This window comes from Erythrolamprus reginae, chromosome 4 (assembly GCF_031021105.1).
Source record: "Erythrolamprus reginae isolate rEryReg1 chromosome 4, rEryReg1.hap1, whole genome shotgun sequence".
In the NCBI taxonomy this organism is placed as follows: Eukaryota; Metazoa; Chordata; class Lepidosauria; order Squamata; family Dipsadidae; genus Erythrolamprus; species Erythrolamprus reginae.
Window position 1 is genome coordinate 1,408,978 of NC_091953.1, and position 17,192 is coordinate 1,426,169.

The following is a 17,192-nucleotide window of genomic DNA, read 5'->3' on the forward strand; positions in this document are numbered from 1 at the left end:
CTTTCCTTCCTCCCTCTTCCTTTCTTCATTTGCTCCCTCCTTCCCTCTTCCTTCCTTCCTTTTCTTTGCTTCCTTTCTTCCCCTTTCTTCTTTCCCTACCTCCCTCTTTCTTTCTTTCTTTCTTTCTTTCCTTCTTTCCTTCCCTCGCCCCTCCCTCCCTCTTTCCTTCTTTCCTTCCCTCGCCCCTCCCTCCCTCTTTCTTTCTTTCTTTCTTTCTTTTCTTTGCTTCCTTTGTTCCCCTCCCTCTTCCTTCCTTCCATCCCTCCCTCTTTCTTTCTTTCTTTCCTTTACTTCCTATGTTCCCTTCTTTCTTTCTTTCTTTCTTTCTTTCTTGTCTCCTTCTCCTTTCCTTCCTTTCTTCCTTCCCTCCCTCCCTCTTTCTTTCTTTCTTTCTTTCTTGTCTCCTTCTCCTTTCCTTCCTTTCTTCCTTCTCTCCCTCCCTCTCTCTCTCTCTTTCTTTCTTTCTTTTCTTTGCTTCCTATGTTCCCTCTTTTTTTCTTTCTTCCCTCCCTCCCACTTTCTTTCTTTCTTTCTTTCTTTCTTTCTTTCTTTCTTTCTTTCTTTCTTGTCTCCTTCTCCTTTCCGTCCTTTCTTCCTTCCCTCCCTCCCTCTTTCTTTCTTTCCTTTTTTCTTCCTTCCTTTCTTTCTTGTCTCCTTCTCCTTTCCTTCCTTTCTTCCCTCCCTCCCTCTCCCTCTCTCTCTCTCTCTCTCTTTCTTTCTTCCCTCCCTCCCACTTTCTTTCTTTCTTTCTTTCTTTCTTTCTTTCCTTCTTTCTTTCTTGTCTCCTTCTCCTTTCCATCCTTCCTTCCCTCCCTCCCTCTTTCTTTCCTTTTTTCTTCCTTTCTTTCTTTCTTGTCTCCTTCTCCTTTCCTTCCTTTCTTCCCTCCCTCCCTCCCTCTTTCTTTCTTTCTTTCTTTCTTTCTTGTCTCTCTCCCTTCTTTCCTTCCTTCCTTCCTTGTAGTCCTCCATTTACAACAGTTCATTTAATGACTGTTTGAGGTTGCCATAGCACCCCATCCAGATTGGAAGAGAAGTGGATGCTTGAACCCCTGATCTGAAATTTTCTCTAAAACCGGTTGCTGTCCTGAGGCTGATGTACAGCAGGGGGCGCTGTTGCACTTGTTTTTGTTTTTAAACCTGAAGGAAGCTAAGCTAGGTCAGATGGAGTTCTCGCTTGGAAAAGGGACCACCAGGAAACCCTAGAGTGGACAGGTAGCCCTAGGAGAAGGCAGCACCAAACCAATTTGTTGTTAGGGGCAAGAGGAGGAGGACAGCAGCTATGGGGGGTGGGGTCCTCAATGCTCTCTGAGCTGGGTTGTTTTCTTGCAGATATTTCGTGACCCAAACTAGGTAACATCATCAGTTCTCAACATCTTTCCAGATGTTAAGCAGGGGGTTGGACTAGAAGACCTCCAAGGTCCCTTTCAACTTTGGCCTTCTGTGATTTCTGCCTGTATGACCCTCCATCTATTTAGTCATTTACTAGAGCTGGAAGGGACCTTGGAGGTCATCTAGTCCAACTCCCTGCTCAAGCAGGAGACTCCACACCACCCCAGAGAAATGGCACTCGAGTCCTTTCTTGAAAGTCTCACGTGTTGGAGCTCCCACAACCTCCGCAGGCAACTTCTGTTCCACTGGTTGGTCGCTCTCACTGTCAGAAAGTTCCTCCTTGTTTCCAGGTTGAAGCTTCCGTCCGTTGCTCCTTCTGGTGCTTTGGAAAACAGCCTGACCCTGTCCTCCTCTGTGGCAGCCCCTCAAAGGGCTAGTTTAATGACTCGTTTAATGGCATGGCTAGTTTAATGAAAAGAAGGACCAGGGGAAATATGAGAGCAGTCTTCCAATATCTTAGGGGTTGCCCCAAAGAAGAGGGAGTCAGGCTATTCTCCAAAGCACCTGAGGGCAGAACAAGAAGCAATGGGTGGAAACTAAACAAGGAGAGAAGCAACTTAGAACTAAGGAGAAAATTCCTGACAGAACAATTAATCAGTGGAATGGCTTGCCACTAGAAATTGCAAATGCTCCATCGTTGGAAGCTTTCAAGATGTTGGATAACCATTTGCTTGAAGTAGTGTAGGGTTTCTTGTCTAAGCAGAGGGTTGGACTAGAAGACCTCCATGGTTCCTTCCAACTCTGTTGTTTTTATTACTATTATTATTATTATTATTATTATTATTATCATTGTTGTTGTTGTTTTGTTGTTGTTGTTGTTATGATGATGATGATGATTATTATTATTATTATTATTATTATTATTATTATTATTATTATGTGTGGTTTCACCCAGTTTGTATGTGTCTCTTGGGCAGTGATGGGCTGCCAAAAGTTTTACTCCCACACTGTGGGTGTGGCTTATTCTGGGGGTGTGGTCATGTGACTAGGTAGGAGTGTCTTGCTGGCTATGTGACCAGGTGGGAGTGGCTTGACAATCATGTGGCCTAAAGGTCATGTGACTGGGTAGGAGTGGCTTACCGACCAAGATAAGTTTTCCATTAGGTGCTTGGACTCTTTTTCAGTTGATTAAGTCATATTATTTTAATAGGCACCAAAAGGACAAGTGGCAGACAGTATTATCTGTTGAGGACCACAGTCACGTTTTAAGGTTTTTGTGCTGAACCCACAAGGTTCAGTAAGAGAACAGATTAGGCAAGTAGCTCAATTTTCTCTGGCTGCTATGTCCAGTTCTTGAGAATGATTAAAATGATTACGGCGTCTATGGGTAAAAACATACTATTTCCTTATTTCCTATGTTAAAAGTAATTAAGCATCATACCAAGGTACAAGGGAAGGAAGGTCAATAGGCAAACTATTCAGTATTCAATAAATAGTGCATAAACTTACTAACCACCACTGTGTGCCCCCCCCCCCGTGGGAACTGGTTTTGGGGGTTTTTTTTACCTAGAAACATAGAAGATTCACAGCAGAAAAATACCTCATTGTCCATCTAGTCTGCCCTTACACTATTTCCTGTATTTTATCTTAGGATGGATCTATGTTTATCCCAGGCAGGTTTAAATTCAGTGACTGTGGATTTACCAACCACATCTGCTGGAAGTTTGTTCCAAGTATCTACTACTCTTTCGGTCAAATAATATTTTCTCACGTTGCTTCTGATCTTTCCCCCAACTAACTTCAGATTGTGCCCCCTTGTTCTTGGGTTCACTTTCCTATTAAAAACACTTCCCTCCTGGACCTTATTTAACCCTTTAATATATTTAAGTGTTTCGATCATGTCCCCCCTTTTCCTTCTGTCCTCCAGACCAGTGATTTTCAACCTTTTTTGAGCCGCGGCACATTTTTTACATTTACAAAACCATGGGGCACATTGAGGGGGGGCGCTAAAAAAAGTTTGGACAAAAAAAATTCTCTCTTCCTCCCTTTCGCTCTACAGTATTTCTCTCTCCCTCTTTCTCTCCCTCTTTTTTTCTCTCTCTCTCCATCCCTCTTTTTCTCTTCCTTCTTTCCTCTTTTTTGCTCTCTTTCTCTCTCCCTCCCTACTTCCCTCTATGTCTTTCTCTCTCCCACCTTCCCTCCCTCCCTCTCTCTCTCTCTCTCTTGCTTTCTTTCTTTCTCTCTCTTTCTTTCTTTCTCTCTTGTTCTCTTTCTCTCTTGTTCTCTTTCTCTCTTGTTCTCTTTCTTTCTCTCTTGCTTTCTTTCTCTTGCTTGCTTTCTCTCTTGTTTTCTTTCTTTCTTGTTCTCTTTCTTTTTCTCTCTCGCTTTCTTTCTCTTGCTTACTTTCTCTCTTGTTTTCTTTGTCTCTTGCTCTTTCTCTCTCTCTCTTTCTCTTGTTTTCTTTCTCTCTCTTGCTCTTTCTCTCTCTCTTTCTCTTGTTTTCTTTCTCTCTCTGAGCTTCGCGGCACACCTGACCATGTCTCGCGGCACACTAGTGTGCCACGGCACACTGGTTGAAAAACACTGCTCCAGACTATACAGGTTGAGTTCATTGAGTCTTTCCTGATACGTTTTATGTTTATTCATTCATTTATTTACATCTAGTCTGCCCTTATTTACATAAGGGCAGACTAGATGGACCATGAGGTCTTTTTCTGCCGTCAATCTTCTATGTTTCTATGATTCTATGTTTCTATGTTTCTATTTACCTATCTACCTACCTACCTACCTTATTCAACCCTTTCATATATTTAACCTAGGTGTAGGATATTTATTCTTCTCTGCATTGAACTTCATTTTATTTGTTTGGGCCCAGAGTAGAAGCCTGTCAAGGAAGCGACCAGCCTGAAGTGGAGCTACCATCTGTGTGATCTGCTTTATCGTATCTGTGATAAAGAAAGAGATTAAAAAGAAGAAGAGAAATCCTTGCCTGATTGCTCTGATTGTTAAAAAAAGAAAACACCAGAGTCCAAAAAAGCTTTTGAAAGGGAAAAAAACCCCAATTCCTCAGATCCAGGAGCTTCTGTAGCCACTTTGCTGATCTTTCTTGGCAGGCGGGTTAAAAGACCCTTTTTCAAGCCAGCATTTGAAGTCTGGTGAGCTTTTAAAGGGAGCTTCCCCTCCCGGCTCCGTTTAATGTCCCACCGACACACGGTTTTAAAACACGCTGCAATTCTTTTGATCTGATCTCAGCCACTTTGGTTGGGATCGCGCCTAATTGCCTGCGGATTTATTTCATTTGATTTATTTTTCATTTGAAGTTTCCGCTCCTCGTCTTTTTAATGCGTTCTCCACCTAGAGAAAGCTGGAAATCAAAATAACAACAACAACAACAACAACAACAACAACAATGGCATAGGACCAGACTACCTCCGAGACCGCCTTCCGTCCACGAATCCCAGCATCTGGTGAGCTCCCACAAAGTTGGTTTCCTCAGGGTCCCGTCAACCAAACAATGCCGGTTGGCGGGACATTGGGGAAGAGCCTTCTCTGTGGGGGCCCCAGCCCTCTGGAATCAACTCTCCCTGGAGATTCGCACTGCCTCCACCCTCCTTGCCTTCCGAAAAAGTTTAAAAACTCATCTTTGTCGCCAAAAAATTTTTTAGTTGTATTAATTGGATTTATTGTATTGTTATGTCTACTATATATGCTCTGAGCCTCCCCGAGTCCTTGGAGAGGGGTGGCATACAAATCCAATTAAATAAATAAATAAATAACAACAACAATAACAATAACAATAACAACAACAATAATAATGGTGTTCAGTTCTGGAGACCTCACCTACAAAAAGAGATGGATCAAATTGAATGGGTGCAAAGACGGGTGACAAAAAGGGTGGGAGGTCTTAAGCATCAAACGTATCAGGAAAGACTTCATGGACTCCATCTGCCCAGTCTGGAGGACAGAAGGGAAAGGGGGGACACGATCGAGATATTTAAATATGTCAAAGGGTTAAATAAGGTCCAGGAGGGAAGTGTTTTCAATAGGAAAGTGAACACAAGAACAAGGGGGCACAATCTGAAGTTAGTTGGGGAAAGATCAGAAGCAACGTGAGAAAATATTATTTTACTGAAAGAGTAGTAGATGCTTGGAACAAACTTCCAGCAGTAAATCCACAGGAAATAGTATATGGCAGACAAGATGGACCAGGAGGTCTTTTTCTGCCATCAGTCTTCTAGGTTTCTAGGTTTCAATAATAATAATAATAATAATAATAATAATAATAATAATAATAATAATAATAATAATAATAATAACAACAACAACAACAACAATAACAATAACAGGAAGAGGAAGAAGAAGGAGAAGGAGAAGGAGAAGAAATAATTCAGGGGTTTTTGTCAGCCAATCAAATCTCAGCTGACCACACAGCATGTTTTGGGTTGCAGGTGGCTGCACCTGGAACACAGAATCAATCCAAGGGCTGGAAGGGGACCTCTGAGGTCTTCTAGTTCAACCCACGGTGGTCAAATGGTTGCCCAATCTTTTCTTGGAAGGGAATCCACAGGTCAAACTATTCAGTTGATGAATTGTCCTCACTGTCAGGAAATTTCTCATTATTTGTAGGCTGGAATTCCCCCCTTGTGCCTTCTTATCCTCCTCATCCTCCTCCCTCTTTCAGTCCCTCAAAGCCTGGAAGACACCTGTCATGTCACCCCATAATCCTCCTCTTTGATAGACATGTCCAGTTCCTGCAGGCTTTCTTCTTATGTTTTGGCCTCCAGTCCCCTAATCCTCTTGGTTGCTCTTCTCTGCACTCTTTCAAGAGTCTCAACATCTGGATCCTTCCTTCATTTCTTCTTCTCTTTCTCCTTATCTCCTTCTTTCTCTCTCTTCCTCTCTCTCTCTCTTTCCTTCTCTTACCTTCTTTCTCTCCCCCCTCTTTTTTCTCCCTCTGCCTTCCTCTCTCCTCTTTATCTCACCTTCTTTCTCTCCCTCTCTCTCCCCATCCCTCTCTTTCTCTCTCTCCATCACTATCTCCCTCCCTCTCTCTTTCCCTCCCTCTCTTTCTCTGTTTTTCTCTCTACCTCCACTCTTTCTCTTTACCTCCCTCCCACTCTCTCTTTTTCTCTCCCTCCCTCACTTTCTCTCTCTCTCCCTCTCTCCCTCCCTCTCTCTATTTCTCTTTTTCTCTCCCTCTCTCTCTCTTAATCTCTCTTTCTCTCCCTCTCACTGTTTCTCTCTCTCCCCCCTCCCTCCATGTCTCTTTCTCTCTCTGCTCTTCTCTCTCTCCCCCCTCTCTCTTTCTCCCTCCCTCCCTTTCTCTCTTTCTCCCTCCCTCTCTCAGTGTCTCTCTCTTTCCCTCCCTTTCCCTCCCTCCCTCCATGTCTCTTTCTCTCTCTGCTCTTCTCTCTCTCCCCCCTCTCTCTTTCTCCCTCCCTCCCTTTCTCTCTTTCTCCCTCCCTCTCTCAGTGTCTCTCTCTTTCCCTCCCTTTCCCTCCCTCCCTCCCTCAGTGTCTCTTTCTCTCTCTGCTCTTCTCTCTCTCTTCCCCTCTCTTTCTCTCCCTCTCCCTCCGTCTCTCTCTCTCCCTCTCTCTGCCCTTCTCTCTCCCTCCCTCTCTCCTCTCTCGGGGCGGGGAGGCTGCCGGGCGGCGGAGGGAAGTGGGCAGTGCGAGCCTCTCGCCCGCCGCTGCGCTTCCCTCGCCCGGCACTTGCGCGGAATCCGGCGGGCCAGGCGGGAGCTCCGGGGATGGGCGCCGGCCATGGAGGCTTTCGCCGAGAGTGTAAGCGCCGCCGGTCCTTTCCCTTTTGGCCGGGGCGGTGAGGGCGGGGGAAGGGGCTGCCCGGGGGGGCCGGGGCGGTTTTGGGGGGCGGAGGTTTGATGGAAGTGGCGCTCTTAGGGCTTCCCTTGTCCTTTCCCCCCTTCCCCTTTTCTGCTTCCTCTTTGCCTTTCCTCCTTTTTTCCTTTCTTCTTCCCTTCTTCCTCCTTCCTTTCTTCTTTCCCTTCTTCCACTCTCCCCTTCTTTCCCCCCTCTTCCCTCTTCCTTCTTTCCCTTTTCTCTCCGTTCCCTCCATCTCTTCCTCCTCCTCCTCTTCTTCTTCTTCCCTTCCTTTTTCCTTCTTGTCTTCTTCCCTTCTTTCCCCTTTCTCTCCATTTTTTCTTCCCTTCCCATTTCTTTTCCCTTTCATTCCTCTTCCTTCGTTCCTTCCTTCCTTCTTTCCCTTTCCTCCCTCTTTCTCTCTCTCTTTCTTTATTTCATTTTTTCTTTCTTTCCCTTCCTTCCCTCCCTCCCTGCCTTCCTCTTTCCCTCTTTCTTTCATTCATTCATTCATTCTTTCTTTCTTTCTTGCCTTCCTTCCTTCTCCCACTCTTCCCTCCTTTCCATGGTTCCACGTTCCTTCTCTCTTCTCAAGCCAAAGACAATTCTCTTAAGGCTGACCCTCTCCCACATCACTTTTTTAAAATAAATCCCCAGGATTTTGGGAGGGACCCATGGAAGAGCTTTCCCCTGGCCACTGCCAGCTGGGGATGATGGGAGCATTAGCAGAGCTCCAGATAGAGCAGTGCAGGGAGAAAATTAGTCCCAACGATGGGAGAAACAGAGCGGGGTTGTGCCAGTTTTGCACAAGTGTCTGAGAACTCAGGGTGCAGCAATTCCCTCGAAAGTCAGTTCCATGGTATTTACACCTTTAGATCTTCTGAGATTTCTCCCCAGACCCTCATCCCCCACCCCTGTTACTCCTGAACCCAAGACCACCACCTTTGCCTTCTCTCCAAAGTCAGGCGTGGACAGGAAAGGTTTTTCCACCACCGACTTTCCAAGAAAACCAAGTTTCTGAACTTAATTCTTTTACTTGGTCTTTGGGAAAGTGCCCTGTAGAAACCCCTAGGCTGCGTTTTAACCTGTGTCCGATGTTTCTCCCTGGCTGTGGCTGTTGTTATTAATTCATTTATCGCCACCCAACCTTTATTATTACGTTTATAAATAACTGGAGGAACCCGCCTAAAATTCCGCCTTCCTCCTATTTCCCCCACAGCCTCCACCCTGCTCGCGTTGGGCCGAACTGCTTCTCAATGCCACCAACAGACCTGATTGTCGTGAAATTGTATTTTTCCCCTGTCCTTTTAAAATGCAGGAGTAAAAACTAAATTGCTGTACAATGTTTACGTGTTTCACAAGGATTTCGCTCAGCGGTGATGTTTTATACTTGTCAAATATCGTTTGATAAGGTGCAGGCATTAGAGGCACCCAAAATGCATGAAAGTTATGTTGTTTTTCCTGTTGGGTGGAAGTTGCCATGGTTTGGGGGAAAAAATAAACACTAGACAGGTTGAAATTCATATTTTTTTTCTTTTGGGTGTGAGACCCCTCAAAAAACAACCTGAAATGGGTTTGGATGTGTTGCTATGTTTTTACAACCTGCTCGCTTTGGTTGATGTTAAACTTGGTTTCTTTTGGAGGCATTGTGTTCGTGTGAACCCAGCTCTCTATAAATCATAGTGTGTCTTCTCTGTTGTGCAGAAAATGTAGAAAACAGGTGAATTCAGTAGCAAAGTTAAAGGCCTGGATTGTGTTGTGTCAACTTGCCTCTAGAGGTTGTGGAGTTTTTATGAAAGAGATTGGACAGCCATATGTGTCGGAAATGGTTATAGAATAAAAAGTGTGCAACCTTAGAACTTTAAGACTTGGGGATTTTAACTCCCAGAATTCCCTTGTCAGCTCTGGGAATTAAAGTCCACTAGTTTTAAAGTTCCAAGGTTGGACATTCGTGGTTGAGGATCTCCTGCTTGAGCAGGGGGTTGGGCTAGATGACCCCCAGGGTCCCTCCCAACTTTGGTTATTCTGTCGGTCAGTCTGACCTGCAGAAGAGAATCTCAGTCTGTCTCTTTCTCTGCTTTGCAGGCAAACTCTGAGTTAGGTGGACTTTAGCAAAGATGGGGAGAGAAAAAAATAGAATGACATTTGACGAGTCCTACAATTACCTGCCTCCGTGCTCGCTTCCCCTCAATGCAAATCAGCTTTCGCTCAGTAATGACATCAAGTTAATTAGAGCCACTTTGGGGGGCAAATGACATATTTTTAAGGCCGGGATGACAGGTCTGGTCTGCTGCTGCTTTTGTTATGTAGAAGGAAGCAAAACTCTAAAGGCACCATGGTTTTTTTTTTAAAAAGAAATGTATTCCACGCTTTGGAGTTAGTCGAAAGGCGAAATTATCTCCTTTTTTTATTATTACAGGGATTTTTAAAATTGTTTTTATGTTGTTTTATCTGCTGTACGCCGCCCAGAGTTCAATAGGAGTTGGGCATCCTATACATTTAATACATTATTAATTATTATTTAATATATTATTATTACCAGTGAATGTCAACACACACAAAAAATCATCAGCAAAAGTCATATGTCCGTTTTATAGAGTTTGATGTGCTGATTCCAAAAATATGCTCAGTTTTGCTCTATCTCATAAAGTGACCGATATAGAAGCATTTTTGTTATTACGTTATTTCTGATAGGTAGATTACTGTTTTCTTAATGTCGCCAGTATATTTTTTATACCTTATAATAACGATGCTGCTCCATGGAAACTATACCTGCTACAGAAAAAACGATCTGCATTTTTGAAATCGGAACAAAGAAATGATTCAGAAAAGTACGAGATCAACTGCGATGATTACAAAAAATATTTTTTGTACATCAGTATTACTGTTTTCTTAATGTCGCCAGTATATTTCTTATACCTTATAATAGCGATGCTGCTCCATGGAAACTATACCTGCTACAGACAAACTATATACATTTTTGAGATCAGAGCACAAAAATGATTTTAAAAAGTAGAAGGTCAACTGCGATGATTACAAAAGATATATATTTTGTAGACCTGTGTTGTTATTATTATTTATTATTATTATGATTGGTCGTGCAGCTGGTCAGAATTCAGGCTGGGTTTGGCATTTTTCAACCACCTGTCGAGTCCTTATTATTTATTAAAAGACGGGGTGTTCTGTTTGATTTATTCTTCAATGGTCCAGAGGGGAGGACAAAAAGGCAGGGATGGAAGTTTATCCAAGAGAGAGAGATCTAGAATGAAGGAGAAATTTCTTATCCATGAGAACATAATTGAAGGAAACATAGAAACGTAGAAGATTGACGGCAGAAAAGGACCATCTAGTCTGCCCTTATACTATTTCCTGTATTTTATCTTAGGATGGATATATGTTTATCCCAGGCATGTTTCAATTCAGTGACTGTGGATTGACCAACCACGTCTGCTGGAAGTTTATTCCAAGCATCTACTCCTCTTTCAGTCAAATAATATTTTCTCATGTTGCTTTTGATCTTTCCCCCAACTAACTTCAGATTGTGTCCCCTTGTTCACTTTCCTATTAAAAACACTTCCCTCCTGAACCTTATTTAACCCTTTAACATATTTAAATGTTTCGATCATGTCCCCCCTTTTCCTTCTGTCCTCCAGACTCTACAGATTGAGTTCATTAAGTCTTTCCTGATACGTTTTATGCTTCAGACCTTCCACCGTTTTTGTAGCCCGTCTTTGGACCCGTTCAATTTCATTGATATCTTTTTGTAGGTGGGGTCTCCAGAACTGGACACAGTATTGTTCCAAATGGGGTCTCACCAGCGCTCTATATAAGGGGATCACAATCTCCCTCTTCCGGGTTGTGATCCCTCTAGCTATGCACACGTATAGGATTGTAGCTTCGCCTTAGCAGAGCTTGGGGTGATTCATCACTGGAGGTTTTCATGAAAAAATTGGACAGCCATTTGACCGTGAATATATAAAGCTTCCTATCTTAAATGGGGTTGGAATAGATGACCTCAAAGGTTCCTTCCAGCCCTATTATTTTAGGTTCTGTGTGTTGTTTTTTAAAGGAGACTGACGTGGGGCTGGGTATCTGTTCTTCAGTGGACTCTGACAAGCAGGGATAGTTGTTGTACATTGTTTTTAAATTGTTTTTAGAATTTCAATATTATCTGTATGTTTTAATTTTTGTTTGCGACCTGCCTAGGAAAATGGGTGGAATACAAATTGAATAAATAAATACGTAAATAAAATAAAGGGAAAAATTGAACTTCCACCAACCTGTTCTTTGGTTGTCCACCCATAATTCCCAGCCTCGCTGCTAGAAATTTTTGGAAATGTTTTGGCTGAGAAGTTATGGAGCTGGGATAAACTAAGCCAACTCCTTTCCTCATCTCCTGTCACTCCAGAATTGCACAAAAACCAACAATCATCAAACCCAACAGATTTAATTCTATTTGTTGTAAGTCCTGAGTCCTATGGGATTGGGCGGCATAGAAGTCGAATAAGTTCCTCCTTGATCCACAGCTGACACTGGAACACCATCTTTTGGCTGTGGTGAGAAGGGCGTTCGCACAGGTTTGCCTGGTGCATCAGTTGCGGCCCTATTTGGACAGGGAGTCAGTGCTCACACTCGCTCATGCCCTCATCATCTGGAGGTTCGATTACTGCAACGCTCTCTACATGGGGCAACCTTTGAAAAGTGTTCGGAAACTTCAGATCGTGCAGAATGCGGCCGCGAGAGCTATTGTGGGGCTTCCTAGGTTCGCCCACGTCTCGTCAACACTCCACGGACTGCACTGGCTGCCAATCAGTTTCCGGTCACAATTCAAAGTGTTGGTAATGACCCATAAAGCTCTACATGGCATCGAACCAGAATACCTCCAGAACCGTCTTCTGCCACATGAATCCCAGAGGCCAATAGGTTCCCACAGAGTTGGCCTTCTCCGGGTTCCATCGATGAAACAATGTCGTCTAACGGGCCCCAGGGGAAGAGCCTTCTCTGTGGTGGCCCCGGCCCTCTGGAATCAACTCCCCCCAGAGATTAGAACTGCCCCCACCCTCCTTGCCTTTTGTAAATTGGTCAAGACCCATCTATATCGCCAGGCATGGGGGAATTGAGACATCTCCCCCAGGCTTATAGAGTTTTATGTATGGTATGCTTGTGCTGCATGGTTTTTAAATGTTGGGTTTTTAGATATTTTCTTTTAAATATTAGATTTGTTCATTGTACACTGTTTTATTATTGTTGTGAGCCACCCCGAGTCTGAGGAGAGGGGCGGCATACAAATCTAATAAATAAATAAATAAATAAATAAATAAATAAATAAGTAAGTAAGTAAGTAAGTAAGTAAGTAAGTAAGTAAGTAAGTAAGTAAGTAAGTAAGTAAGTAAATAAATAAATAAATAAATAAATAAATAAATAAATAAATAAATAAATAAAGTTAAATTAAATTAAATTAATTGTTATCAAATGCTAGTGAGCAAAATAATAGTTGCAGTTCCTAAGGCGGGATAAAAAATTTTTTAAAAATCAGCCACAGGTAATACGACCATGGATGAGTCCAGCGTTTCCGTTGCTAAGCGAGGTAGTCGTTAAGTGAGTTCGGCCCCATTTTACCACCTTTCTCGCCACGGTTGTTAAGTGAATTGCTGCAGTCGTTAAGTGAGACCAGTAGTTGTGAAGGGGAATCTTGCTTCCCCGTTGACTTTCATAAAGCAACCACCATAACTGTGAGTCGGTGGCCAAGCGTCCAAATTTTGATCATGTGACCCATGGGGACGCTCCCACCGTTGTTAAGTGTGAAAAACCTATCCTAAGTCAAATGTGAGAAACATTCTCTTAGACGACCCTTTGGTCCGACATGTGCATGTTTGTAAAATAAAGGTTTTTTTTTTGTTTATTCTCGGCTCCTGTTCATTAATCTTCCTGGTGTGAATGCTGTGCATGCATGTTGATTGGATAATTAAACTGTGGGTTTTCATTGGGGTTTTAGAGTTTTATATTTGACTTCTTTTTCATTGTATTTGTATTTTTACATTATTGTAAGCCGTCCTGAGTCCTTCGCGATTGTGCGGCATAGAAGTTGGATTCAATAAATGAATAAAATAAATCAATTTCCCAGTATAATAATAATAATAATAATAATAATAATAATAATAATAATAATGATAATATATTAGATTTGTATGCCGCCCCTCTCCGGAGACTCGGGGCGACTCACAACAATAATAATAACAACATGACAATGTAACAAATCTAATGTTTTAAAAAGCATATAAAAACCCATCATTTAAAAACTATACAACGTAAGCATACCATACATAAAACTATACGGGGGAGATGTCTCAGTTCCCCCATGCCTTGCGATACAGGTGGGTCTTAAGTAATTTGTGAAAGACCAGGAGGGTGGGGGCAGTTCTAATCTCTGGGGGGTGCTGATTCCAGAGGGCCGGGGCCACCACAGAGAAGGCTCTTCCCCTGGGGCCCGTTAGACGACATTGTTTAGTCAACGGGACCCGGAGAAGGCCAACTCTGTGGACCATATTGGCTGCTGGGATTCGTGCGGCAGAAGACAGAAGGCAAATGTTCCAGTCCCGTTGTAACTTTGAACAAACAGTTGAAAGTTGAGGAATACCTGCATAAGAATCTCTGGCATCCCTTTCTAGGATTTTCCATCACCTGTAAAAAAATCACCTGCCTTTTCCTTCCAAGCGACAAAAAAGGCCAAATATTCCAGGGGCCAAATTAGGGGTGAATTGCTCCAGGAAGGATGGATAGAATTATTGGCCAAGTCTGATTGGACACACAAGGGATTTGTCTTTGGTGCAGATGCTCTCAGTGGACATAAAAGAAAAAGAGACATTTGTCAAGGATCAGGAGGTGCAACACTTCAAATAAGCAATGAAGAAACAATCCATATTAATAAAAATCTGAGGATACAAGGAACAATTTATAGTCATGCGGTCCTAAGTGAGAGGAGATGGGTGATAGGAATGATGAGAAAAAACTAGTAGTAATAGTAGTGCAGCCTTAGTAAATAGTTTGACAGTGTTGGGGGAATTATTTGTTTAGCAGAGTGAGGGTGTTCAGGAAAACCTGTCCTTGTGTCTAGTTGTCTTGGTGTGCAGGGCTCTGTAGCGATGGCGTTTGGAGGGTGGGAGTTGGAACAGTTTATGTCCAGGATGCAACTGTGGAGATATTCTCCAGAGGGCCTGGGGGAAGGGCAGATCCTTCTGTAGGGATAATAAATGAGGGGAGGGAAAAGGAGAAATAAATGAAAAATGAGGAAATTGTCTCCTGGTGGTGGAATTCCTGGGGATTTCCTACAAGGAAAGGTTTAAAGCAGTGTTTGTCAAATTTGGCTGGGGAATTCTGGAAGTCCACCCATCTTAAAGTGACCAGGTTTGACAAACATTAACTTAGAATGAAAAGCAGCCTCGTCAATCAAGTTGCTAGTAAGGGCAGGGACATTGCACCAAGCACAGGTAGGGAAACAAATTCCTAAAATTTCCTCTTTAAATAACTTTTTTACAAAAGCTTCATTTATTCAATTTATCATTTTAAAAAAAAAAAATCACAGTAATTTTATACAGATCAATATCGATCTCTTATATCCATTCTATAATCTACTATTATTATTTATATTAGTATATTTACTTCTAATATACACCTCAAAAAAGTAAAGGGAACCTCCAAAGAACCCATCCTAGATCTGAATGAATGAAATATTCTCATTGAATCCTTTGTTCTGTACAAAGTTGAATGGGCACAAGAGGAGCTGAAATTGATTGTCCATCAGTGTTGCTCCCTAAGTGGACAGTTTGATTTCACAGAAGTTTGATTTACTTGGAGTTATATGGTGTTGTTTAAATGTTCCCTTTATTTTTTTTTTGAGCAGTATATTTACGTATATTATTCAAATTAAAAAGGGAAACAAATTATTCAAATTAAAAGGAAAACAAATGGAAAGGTATGTGGTACAATGTGAAAGAACATATGAAAATTAGAATTGTGTAAATATGAATAACATATGCAAAATAACTTTTTTTATCCAGTACAATGAGAAATGCTTTAAAAGATACAGAATTTCTCTGCCCATTGCTGGAGATTTGGGCCAAAACTCCCCAGGCAGGTGAGGTCTTCTCCTGGCCACCTGGCCAGGCCTTTTAAAAGCTCTAAATATTACTGGAATGGTTCACACCAGGAATGAGCTGTTCTTTAGCTGCGGATTCCGAGAAAACTTTAGCAGATTTGGGGACTGAAATAATCTGTGTTTGTGTGTGTGTGTGTGTGTGAGAGAGAGAGAGAGAGAGAGAGAGAGAAAGGGAGGGGGAGAGATACATGATGGGTGTTTTGTGGTTATTTGTTATTATGTGGAAACTTTTTAAAATGATATAAGCGCCCAGGGTCACCTGTGTGTGAATTCAGGAGGTATATACATTTGATGAAAGGGAAAAGAAAAGAGGGAAGGAAGGAAGGGGAGAGAAGAGAAGGAGGAAAGGGAGGGAGGAAGGAAGGAGGAAAATAAAGGGAGGAAGGAAGGAAGGAAAGAAAGGAGGAAAGAAAGAAGGTAAGGAAGGAAGAAGGAATAAAAGGAAGGAGGGAGGGAAGGGAAGGAAGGAAGGATGAAGGAAAGAAAGAAAGGAAAGAAAGAAAGAAAGAAGGGAAGGAAGGTGCTAAGTGAGCCACACCTGATTTCAGAACCTTTTCCCCCCACGGTTGTAAAACTGATCATTGCATGGTGTGATTTTTGAATGGGAAGCCAGCCCATGCCGCCCTCTGCCCACCTCCTGCCCCCACCATGGCATCCTTCGGTCCCTGCCACTGTTGGCTGAACTTCCTGGCTTGCCGATCTATCTATCTATCTATCTATCTATCTATCTATCTATCTATCTATCTATCTATCTATCTATCTATCTATCTATCTATCTATCTATTTATCTATCATCTGCATCTATCTATCTATCTATCTATCTATCTATCTATCTATCTATCTATCTATCTATCTATCTATCTATCTATCTATCTTACAGACCTATAGACTGGGCAACATACAACATATAAAAATTGTAAAAACAATCTAAAAACTGTTAAAAAATTGTTTGCCGATAATTAGGCTTGACTGACCGATGCCTGTTGATCTCCAGGCTGGACAAGGAGAAGGAAGGCCTTTTGGGTGGGGGCAACGGTGGGGGCTTACCCATGATGTTTCACTGTGTAGCATGGCATATGGGCGTGTGTGCATAATTGTGCGTTTTTGCTAGCCTGTCTCACAACCATGATAAGTCGTCTGAATTCCTGGGCTGCTGGGGATTGGCATGGGTGAGATGTATGGATCCTGGTTTGTTTGTTTTTTGTCAAGTACTTATTGGTGGTATACAAAGACATAACAATGTTTACATGATACTACCAAAAGAGAAACATTAGGACAGGGGACAGAAGGCACGCTGGTGCACTTATGCAGGACCCTTACTGACCTCTTAGGAATCAGGGGAGGTCAACAGTGGAGAGTCTAAGGGTGAGGTTTTGGGGGTTAGGTGAGTCTGGTAGTGAGTTCCAGGCATCAACTACTCGGTTACTAAAGTCATATTTCCTGCAGTCGTAAGTTTGTGTCTGTTGTGTGCTCGTGTGTTGTTGTGGTTGAAGCTGAAGTAGTTGTTGACAGGAAGGACGTTGTAGCAGATGATTTTATGGGCTGTGCTTAGGTCGTGTTTAAGGCAACGTAGTTCTAAGCTTTCTAAACCTGGGATTGTAAATCTGGTATTCTGTGGGTGAAACCAGATTGAAATTGGCATCCTCCCCCAAAATGCAGAGTGGCTCCTGGGGCTGGGAATGAACCCCCAAGTTTTTTGGGGGGAGAGTCCGGAAGGAATTGGGCAGCCTATAAATCTAATAAATTAAACTGAATTGAATTAATAGACAGAGAGAGAGACCCTGCAGCCTTTGAGTAGAAAATCTCCCCCGAATGTCACCCGCTTTCTTTCTGCAGAATGACTAATAAAATGGAAACGCAATGAGTCCCTTCCCACCCCCAGTTTTTCC

General features: G+C 42.6%; 1 protein-coding gene across 1 annotated transcript in view; it reads left to right on the top strand.

Annotated features, from left to right (window-relative positions):
• Nucleotides 1-7,058: 7,058 nt before the first annotated feature.
• Nucleotides 7,059-17,192, top strand: part of PDE2A (phosphodiesterase 2A) — a 179,342-nt gene continuing 169,208 nt past the window's right edge. The window contains exon 1 of the mRNA XM_070749409.1: nucleotides 7,059-7,112. Within this exon, the coding sequence (XP_070605510.1) occupies nucleotides 7,092-7,112 (21 nt within the window). The 5' untranslated portion in view covers nucleotides 7,059-7,091. The remainder of the gene's footprint in view (nucleotides 7,113-17,192) is intronic.